Source organism: Triticum aestivum, chromosome 7B, assembly GCF_018294505.1.
Source record: "Triticum aestivum cultivar Chinese Spring chromosome 7B, IWGSC CS RefSeq v2.1, whole genome shotgun sequence".
Lineage (NCBI taxonomy): Eukaryota > Viridiplantae > Streptophyta > Magnoliopsida > Poales > Poaceae > Triticum > Triticum aestivum.
In genome coordinates, this window is record NC_057813.1 from 482,510,454 (window position 1) to 482,520,632 (window position 10,179).

General features: G+C 55.3%; 1 protein-coding gene across 1 annotated transcript; it reads right to left on the reverse strand.

Annotated features, from left to right (window-relative positions):
• Nucleotides 1–498: 498 nt before the first annotated feature.
• On the reverse strand, nucleotides 499–2,023 carry LOC123159920 (F-box/kelch-repeat protein At1g80440). The gene has a single exon (XM_044577725.1). It carries the CDS (start codon nucleotides 1,964–1,966, stop codon nucleotides 686–688), a length of 1,281 nt encoding a protein of 426 aa, XP_044433660.1. The 5' UTR covers nucleotides 1,967–2,023; the 3' UTR covers nucleotides 499–685.
• Nucleotides 2,024–10,179: the final 8,156 nt, after the last annotated feature.

A 10,179-nucleotide genomic window follows, 5' to 3' on the forward strand; every position in this document is an offset into this window, starting at 1 on the left:
ACTCTAACTCAATTAGAGGTTAGAGTTAGATTCTAACCTTAAATTAACCCTGAACTAACTCTAACCAAAAATGTGTTTGGATGGCAGGGTTAGATGGAGCACGGATACGGCGAGGCGCTTTTACGGGCAGTGCGAGAGGGAGGGAGGGAGAGGACGAGAAGTTTCGAAAAAGTGGGAAGGATATGATGCAGGAAGAGCGAGTGAAAAATGTGTTTTTTAATGGCCCCGAGAAGAACTAACCGGAATAAGCACCTCTTGGGTGGGTTAGATTTTTTAGACGAGTTAGATGCATCTAACGCAAATTAATCCTTCTGTTTGGATACTTTTGGATTAGTTGAGTCCAAACTAATCCAAACAGGACCGACATGTTTAGAAGACCTATCTCAATGTCCTAGCTGAACAAAACAAACGGGAAAACGGCACCCATTGGTCGGTGTAAAACAGCTCCAGAATCCTCTCACTGGCGATCGACATCTCGTCTCGTGGCAGACAAAATCGAAAACAGAACGGGCATCTTATCATTGAGCTTTGTTCATTGCAACGATCTTTCTGGACTCGTTTAACCATCATTTTCTTACATGGGTGCTATGCAAGCTCGAGTCATGGCGCAAAAAGGCGCAGCCCTCGCAGACGCACACATACCTTTATATACACTATTCATGGTTCTGTACATACGCTCAGGTGATCAGATCTCTAGGAGGCATGCAGCCTGCACGTGCCCAGAGAACTCCGGCGGTGCGGGGGCGCGTGCCCAGGACGCGGCCTTGCCGGCCTCGTCGCGCAGCATGTACACGGTCTGGTCGCCTCCGTGGCAGCCTGAGCCGATCACCACGACGCGTCCGCCGGGGATGGCGGAGACTGTCGAGGCGGTACGGGCGTCCTCCGGCACGGACGCCACCGTGCGCCAGCCCGCCGAGGCACCGGCGTCGCGAGCCACGAGGTTCCCGTCGCGAAGCATGTACATGCGCTCCGCTCCCGGCGCCACGCAGCAGGTTCTCGGGCACGTTCCGTCCTCTAGCAGGCTCTCCTGGACGGTGGCCCAGGCCGCCGTCGCCGGGTCGAAGGCCTCGGCGGAGCCAGCGAACCGCCCCTGCGCCTGCGTCGGGTACCCGCCGACGACCAGGAACCTGCCGCCGACGCAGAGCCCGCGCGGCTCGTCGCGCTCCTCTGCCATGTCCGGGAGCGCGGCCCACGCGTCGGCGTCCGGGTCGTATGCCAGCGCCGACCGGAGCGCGTTCTTCTCCTCGTCGTGCCCGCCGGCGACGTACACGACCCCGCGGACGGCCGCGGTGGCGAAGAAGGACCGGCGCGGGCCCGGCATGGGCGCCCCGCGCCGCCACGCGCCTGTCAAGAAGTCGTACACGTACACCGAGTCGGTCGGCGCCCACGACTCCGGGTCCCACCCGCCGACGACCACCAGCCGCTTCCTCCCCTGCGCGCCGTCCACCGCAGCCACCTGGCAGAACAGGGGCAGGCTCCCGGTCGTGCCGGGCAGCACCGGGAGCGGAGCCCACCGCCCCTCCACGGGGTCCAGCAGAACCATCCTGTAGTTGTTCGCGGATCCGCCGTTGGCCGCCGACGCCGACGCGTGCTTCTGCGCCGGGCCCGGCTCGACGTGCTCAGGCTGCGCCTGGACCATGGCGACCACCGGGCGCGCCAGCCCCTCCGCGCGGCGCAGGCGGCCGTAGTCCGGCGACTCGACCTCCTCCTTCCACTGCCGCGAGATGCGGCGCACCGCCGGCAGCTGGTCGAAGCCCACCCGGATGAGGCACTCCCTCGCCACCTCCTCCGGCAACCCTGGAATCAGGTCGCTCATTGCTGACGCCTCAAAGCAACTGCTCATTAATGAACTCGGAATGATTTCAACAAGAAACGATTGAGTGAGAGCTTGCTTGATCTGCTCCGTGCGAGAGCTGCGTGCTGATGATATTCTTGTGTGCGGCGAGTGGCGGGAGTGGCGCGCCATATTTATACGGGGTATTTGGGGAGCCGAGCAGAGGAAATCGGCAGAGGAAACAGAGGAGTCGATAGAATTGCTCATCTTCTCTTCTGGGGGTGTGCGTGTGGGCCCGGGACGGTTTGGAGCTTATCGTCGCGTACTTGCGCGGGGCGGATTCTTCCAGATCTTTTAGCGGCGTCGCGGTCTGCGAAAGGGACGACAGTGTCGTGGTGCAGTAAGCGATCCGTATGTGGTATGGCGGCGGTGCAAGGGAAGGGATAAGATGGATTTTATCAAGGTTTTTACCACTTGCCATCCTCCTGGATCTTATTTGCACCATACGCCTAGCAGAAGCTCTCTTTTTTGGTAAGGTTGCAACCCAGTATCTGACACAGATTTGTGTCAATCAAACGTTTGAATGAAATCTCGATACAGATGGAGAAGTGGAGATGATACGAGGCGTGCGGTGTTTTGAAGCAAACGATATCCCTGCAAAACGTTTAGCAAGCGAATTTCAAATGACGTCTCCTTCGAACAAAGCAGCTGCCGTGCCAAGCCGAGCTGGTCTGCCTATGGGTCTCCAAGCCGTGGCGCCGGGCAACCATTGCGCAAGGCCCACGCTGGCCTGAAAAATCCGTTCACCGGTGCATGATTACCTTGTCGGCTTGTCCTGTTCCGAACGGATAGATTCTCCGTCCGAGTCAGCCGCGGCTCACGGTTCCTGTTACCGGCAGCAGCAGTTTCCGCCGCACTCCATCGCGCCGCAGCTCGCAGCTGATTTTTATTTTTAAAAATTTTGAGTACTAATAAAACACTGACATCGGCCCACGTGTGCGGTCCGGATGAGATAGCCATGGAGTTTATGATTTTTATTCGGAAATGTTAACGCCCACACGTGTGGGCATTAGCCAACTCACCCCCACGTCTCCATCACCGTCCAGTAACTTCTGTACGAATCTTGGCACGAATTAGCTGATTTTGTATGCCACGTAGGACAACTCGTGTGTGTGGTGTGTGAGAGAGGTCGCCCATACATCCGTTTTACCATACGGAGTGGCCGGTGTGTGGGCGTTCAGCAGTTCGCGCCACACGCCACTTTGCACGCGCACACAAGGGCTAGTGTGTGGGCATTTGCCATCTCGCCCACACGTCCGTCTCCTCTCCCACACCCAAGCTGCTAGTTGCCATGTGTTTTCGCAGCGCACATGGCAACTGCCCCTAGTGTGCTTTATAAGCAGGTGGCAACTCTCTTTTTTTTTACCCGAGTTGCCATGTGTTTTTGCAGGGTGCACGGCAACTGCCTAGTGTGCACGTAAGCAGATGGCAACTCTCTTTTACCGAGTTGCCATGTGTTTTTGCATGGTACATGGCAACTGCCCCAACGTGCACGTACATGGCAACTGCCCTAACGTGCACGTAAGCAGATGGCAACTCTTTCTTTTTACATGGCAACTGCCCTAGCATGCTTGTGAGCACATGACAACTCTCTCAACTGCCTAGTGTTAGTATGTGGCAACTCCTAAAATTATGAAATCATGGCAACTACATTAGATCAGACCATACATGGCAACTGCAGTTGAGCAACCATGGCAACTGCAGTTGTCCGACATGGCAACCGTAGTTCAGCGACATGGCAACTGCAGTTAAACGAACATGGACGAGGGTCTGGACCATGGCAACTACGGGCGCACGGTGGGCGTCACGCGTGGCGTGCGGGACCAGGAGGGTACGAGGCCTGACATACGGGCGTGTGGGCGTTATCAACTTCGCCCACACACACGCATGTGAGAGGGTTCGGGGGGAAAAAAAAGAGGTGTGTGGGCATTAGTTGTTTTGCCCACACGTAGATGTGTGGGGTGGTTGCTGTCCATGCCACACGAGGCGTGTGGCACAACTACCCGATACACCACACGTGTGGCAGTTATCGGGACCCTTTTTATTAACACTTAGTACATCTGAGATGACGCGTGGCCTTTGGTGTTAGAGAAATAGTACAATGATTTGGCTCTCGCCGTTAATGTGTCGGAAGCTGCACAGTTCACAAGTCGGAGCGTCGCGCTGCCAGCCTCGATCACGTACGTCCGTCGTCGTCACGAGACCACGAGAGCTGCAGCCTGCAGGCCCGCACCACGCGTCCGAAGCTGCATGGTTTTCTCATTCCTGGCGAAGTTCCGTGTTTTCCGCTAAGAGCAACTTCAAGGGGGGCAACCCAACCGGATGGTGCTTTTATCCATTTTTATTTGTTTGGATCGACCGTCCGCCTAACGTGTGTCCTGTTTTAGATTTGGGTCGGCAACTCGTCGATCCATTTCATGTCCGCACGAAGATCATCTCAGCAGTCATGTCGCCGCCCGAAGCTCATACCGGCATCATGCCAGCGTCGGCATACAAATACCAGCTTCAAAATAAGACCACACAGTTCATGTTGGCGCACTCGCTAGCGGCTGGCACACATGCCAGCACACAAAAAAGGATGGGACTTGAGTTCGACCACGCCATCGCGGCCCCGTGGTCATGCCAGCACACCTGTCGGCATACAAAAAAAGATGGCGCTTGCCGCAATAGGGCAATCGTCGTCGAACTTGAGCATGTCGGCCTGCATCTTATCAAACCACGACCTCTTCCTTGGCGACACAGTGTTGAGATCCACCTTCATGATCTCCACCCCGGTCATCATGCTCGCAAGAGCCACTTCTTTCGCCTTGGTCTTCGCGTTGGCGGCCTCGATCTCTAGCATCTTGGCTTGCTTCTCCGCCTCCATCTCAGGCATCTTGGCTTGCTTCTCCGCCTTCATCTCAAGCCTCCTCCTTTGGATCTTCATGAAGGCGTTCATTTGTTCTTCTTTGTATCGTCGGCGCTCCTCCTCCCTTGAGTCCTTCTTTCTCATCATGCCCTCCACGCTACCGATCAAGGCATTGGACGCCGCATCCCACTTGTCTTCCTTTTTGGAGTTGGTCTTCCCCCGCGGCCGTGCCTTCTCGCCGTCCCCAACCTCCTCCATGGCTTGCTTCCTCCCACGCGACTTGAGGGTGGCATATTGCGCCTTGAACTTCTCCTCATCTTTAATGACCCTAAAGCAATGGGAGAGGTTGAAGGACTTGCCATTGTGTTGGACCTTGAATGCCTTCAAAGCTTGAAATGCCTACAAATGTATTTCATGCAAGCATACTGGCAAAATGGTATGCAAATGAACACGCAAGCATAAACGGAATAACACAAAAGAGGGCGGCTTGCTAGCATACCATGTCTTGCATGCCGATGTCGCTCAAGGCGCGGGCCTTGACGCTCTCAAGAGTGGCACAAAACTTGTTGCACTCTTGTTGAATCACCCTCCATTGCTTCAAAATGGACACCCACCCGCGCGTGCTTACTATTTGGTAAGGCGGAAATTTCTTGCGCTCATGGAACTTACGGTGGACACGAATCCAAAAGGTTGATGCCTTTTGTCCGGCGCTCGTCTTGGGGTCTTGCCCAACATCTCTCCAACACTCACAAAGAAGCTTGTCCTCGGCTGTCGTGTATGCATTGGTCTCGCCCCGACGGCTTGGTTGGCGAGCTCCTCCCCGAACAAAGGCTCCACTTCAATGTCGCACTCGTCCTCTCCCTCTTGCCCGTAGTCCTCCGAAAACTCGTGGTCGAGTGGGAAGCCATCCAGGTCCAGGCCGACCTGATTATGCATGAAGGCCGCCTGATCTTGGTCAAAGGTGGACGGCGTGAACACCCGTCAGTTGTCCTGGCTTTGTGTCTCGTCAAGGTTGTAGCCAGCTACGGCGGCACCGCCAGCGGCCGGCGTACCACCTCGAAGATGATGTTCTGCATGTAGTCGTCGTCGCCGGAGGACGGCATTCCGTCGAGCAGGTTGCGTGCGCCCGGTAGCACATCGGCTGGCATGTACAGCGGGCGTTTCCTCCCGCCTCTGGATGACGAGCCACCGGTGTGGCATTTAGGTTGATGGGCGCGGGCGTGGAAGGTGCCACCACGTTCACCTCGGGCGAGCACTCCCCGAAGAGGCGGGAGACCTGCGGGTAGACGTGGAAGCCTGGCATCGGGATGCAAGCCGACGCACGGGGCGAGTCGGGCAGCACCATCCGAGGGAACGCGGATGAGCCTGTGCTGGCCACGGCGGCGTTGCCAAGGCCGTGCTGGCTAGGGTTTAACCCTAGCATATAGACGCCTCCCTCGTTGTCGCCACGACGCCGGGCGTTGGTGACCTCCTGCTGCGCGGCGGCGGCGGCCGCCGCGATGGCTTCTGAAGGAAATATTGAAGGAAATATGCCCTAGAGGCAATAATAAAAGTTATAATTTATTTCCTCATATCATGATAAATGTTTATTATTCATGCTAGAATTGTATTAATCGAATACATAATACATGTGTGAATACATAGACACAGCATTTCACAAATCACATACCTTGATAAAATTTTGAAAAAGTTCAAAATGGATCAGGCAAAGAAAGGGTTCTTGCCCGTGCTTCAAGGTGTGAAGTTGAGTCAAACTCAATGCCCAACCACAGCAGAAGATAGAGAGAAAATGAAAGATGTTCCCTATGCTTCAGCCATAGGCTCTATCATGTATGCAATGCTGTGTACCAGATGATGGGGTTATGTACCTAGGGTAGGGTCATGGACCTGATCCAAGTAACTTACCCCAAGACATCCTTAGAAGAGGTCGCCTTCCAGTCGACCGATGAGGACTCACTCGACTGGTCTGAAGGACTCGACCACGAAGACTCACTCGACCACCAGGAGGTCAAGAGGCACTCTGCACTGCAACGGCCTGTAATCAAGTAGACTTTATGATAGTAAAGGCACTTTATGTGGGGCGTTACCAGTAACGCCCCAGACTTAACTCACCTTAAACCCTCTCCTACGTGGGCTGGCTGGGGTCCTGGCGCACTCTATATAAGCCACCCCCCTCCACAGGCAGAGGGGTTCGGCACCTTGTAATCTATACATTCATAATCCACTCGACCGCCTCCGGGCTCCGAGACGTAGGGCTGTTACTTCTTCCGAGAAGGGCCTGAACTCGTACATCCTTTGTGCTTACAACCTCTCCATAGCTAGGACCTTGCCTCTCCATACCTACCCCCCACTCTACTGTCAGGCTTAGAACCACGACAGTTGGCGCCCACCGTGGGGCAGGTGTTTTAGCGATTTTGTGGAGAAGTTGCGATTCTTCCGAGTACTCTCATCATGGTGTCTGCTGGAGTTTTGGTCGAGGGTCAAGAGATCCGTCTCGGCACTCTCACCTTCATCGCCGACGACTCCGCATGGCTCCAGGAGGCTCCACTCGACGTAGATGCGCTCCCCGTCCGCGGTGCGACGCATTTTCGCGCATGTGTCCGCGGCGTTCTGCTGCGGCAACCGTCGACCCAGTATCGGTCGGCTCCTCCATCGTCCACCCTCCCGGTCTCCCGCCAGCGCAAGCGCTCAGGCCGGTCGAGGCTTCAGCGATGGGTGAGTCACGCGGTGGCTCGCCAATCGGCTACTGCACAAGTTGCGGCAATCGAGCCCAACGAATCTCTCTACGGCTTGTTCGATCAGTCGACTGGCTCCGGAGAGACTGCATCCGAGTGCGGAAGCAGTGATCCAGCGGCGGAAATCTTGATGGTCGACGGGCCCCACAGCCCTCCTGGCTTCGCCCGTGGTGGTGGAGCAGGTGACGGCGGCGACCCTGCACGAGACTACGAAGAGTACCAGCCCGAGCCACTCGACTCTCTGCAAAGAGAAGAGCTTCGCCGCAGGAACGAGGATCCCCTGCGTATTCCCATCGCAGGAGAAACCCCCGAGGCTCGTGCCTTGGAGGAGGCGCGTCTGGCCAATTTGGCCGAGCGCACTCGACTGGAGAACCTTCAGCGAGCACTCGACGAGCGCGCGCGGCAACGAGTTCCCGACACCAGTCGACGTCAACTCTTCCCGCCGACTCAGGTATATCGAACCCCAATTCAGAATTTAGCAGCTGCGACCCGTATAGCAGAGTCCATTCAGCCTTCGCAGTCGGAAGCTGGCAGAGGTTTGCTGCAGATCAGGGATCTGCTCCGGGCAGCAGGAGATCAGAATTCAGCCGTGTCTCAGTCGCGCAACAGAATTCACAGTCGATCTGTCACTGTGAATACGGTTCAGTCGGCTCACAGCCCCAGATCGCCTCCGCGGCGCGAAGGGCGTGAGAATCGGCGAGATCAATATGGCGACAGACTCGACCGAGATGATAGGCGTCGAGTGCCCTATTCCCCTCCGAGGGGTGGGTCTTACGCTCCTCGGCAGCCAGATGATAGGCGTCAGTACAGTACAGGGCGTAGGGTTCCAGTTGACCCCAGAGAGCCAGGCTTCGACGCGCGATCCATTATCGTGCAAGGGTTGGTCGACCGGAACAGAGCCCATCGAGGCGCACTCGACAGAGATGTACCCACGAGCAGTCGAGTACATGTTTCTGGTCCTGAATGTTTCAGCAGAGCTATCAGAGCCGCAGTTATCCCCCCCAATTTCAGGTTGGCAACAGGAGTCAGCAAGTTCACTGGTGAGTCTAAGCCTGAAACTTGGCTTGAAGACTACCGAGTGGCAGTTCAGATCGGTGGTGGGAACGACGAGGTGGCCATGAAGCATTTGCCCCTCATGTTGGAAGGTTCTGCCAGGGCATGGTTGACTCAATTACCTCCTAGCAGCATTTACACTTGGGAAGATCTGTCCCGAGTGTTCGTCAGAACGTTTGAAGGGACTTGCAAGCGACCAGCGGGATTGACAGAGTTGCAAGTCTGCGTGCAGAAAACTAATGAGACTCTCAGAGAGTATATTCAGAGGTGGATCACTTTGCACCACACTGTGGAAAATGTCTCTGATCATCAGGCAGTATGCGCCTTCAAAGACGGCGTCAAGAACAGAGAACTGAGTTTGAAATTTGGTCGAACCGGTGACATGACCTTGAGTCGGATGATGGAGATTGCTACCAAGTACGCCAACGGCGAAGAAGAAGACCGACTCCGAAGCGGCAAGCACAAGCCGAGTCAGTCGGAAAAAGGAAACACCAGTCGGAAACAGAAGCGGAAGGCTGAACCGGCAGCTCCTGGAGAGGCTCTGGCCGTGACTCAAGGAAAGTTTAAGGGGAAACCAAAAGGATCCTGGAACCCCAAGAAGGTAAAGGATAAAGAAGGGAACGACGTGATGGATATGCCGTGTCACATTCACACGAAGAAAGATGAAGAGGGGAATATCATTTACCCAAAGCACACCACTCGCCAATGTCGACTCCTGATCCAGCAGTTTCAGGGAAAACAGTCTAAGGACAAGGAGAAGGAGTCGGACAAGGCCGAAGACAAAGAGGACAGTGAGGGAGGATATCCGCATATCAACTCCACTCTGATGATCTTTGCAGATGTGGAAAGCAGAAGTCGACTGAAAGTGATTAACCGAGAGGTGAACATGGTTGCCCCAGCAAAGGCAAATTATCTGAAGTGGTCTCAAACACCCATCACATTCGACCAATCTGATCACCCGACTCATATTGCCACCCCCGGGAGGCAAGCTTTGGTGGTCGATCCAGTTGTCGAAGGCACTCGACTGACAAAGGTGCTGATGGATGGTGGAAGTGGGCTGAACTTATTGTATGCAGACACATTGAAAGGTATGGGCATTCCGATGTCCCGACTGAGCACTAGTAACATGAGCTTCCATGGAGTTATACCAGGGAAGAAGGCCGAGTCACTCGGCCAGATAGCTTTGGACGTAGTGTTTGGTGATTCGAAGCATTTTCGCAAAGAAAAGTTGACGTTTGAGGTCGTGGATTTTCAAAGTGCATATCATGCCATTTTGGGGAGACCAGCCTATGCACGGTTCATGGCTCGACCATGTTACGTGTACCTCAAATTGAAGATGCCCGGTCCCAAAGGTGTGATCACTGTCACCGGTGATAGGAAAAAGGCAGAGGAGTGCTTTCAGAAGGGCTCCAAGATTGCCGATTCCCAAGTGACAGCGGTCGAGTTCGAAGAATACAAGCAAAACGCAGATCCGAGTGACTTGCTGCGATCCAAGAAGCCCGCCACAGAGTCTGCATTCCAGTCGTCCGGTGAGACGAAGCCTGTTCACATTCACCCGACCGACCCCGAAGCAGCTCCGACCCGCATCTCCACAACACTCGACCCAAAATAGGAAGAAGCGCTCATCCAGTTCCTCCGTGAGAACTGGGACATTTTTGCATGGAAGCCCGCTGACATGCCAGGTGTTCCCAGGGGACTGGCTGAGCATC

What these genes read in the sequence shown, in the direction of transcription:
- LOC123159920 (XM_044577725.1), bottom strand. Translation starts at nt 1,966, where the DNA reads ATGGCGCGCCACTCCCGCCACTCGCCGCACACAAGAATATCATCAGCA.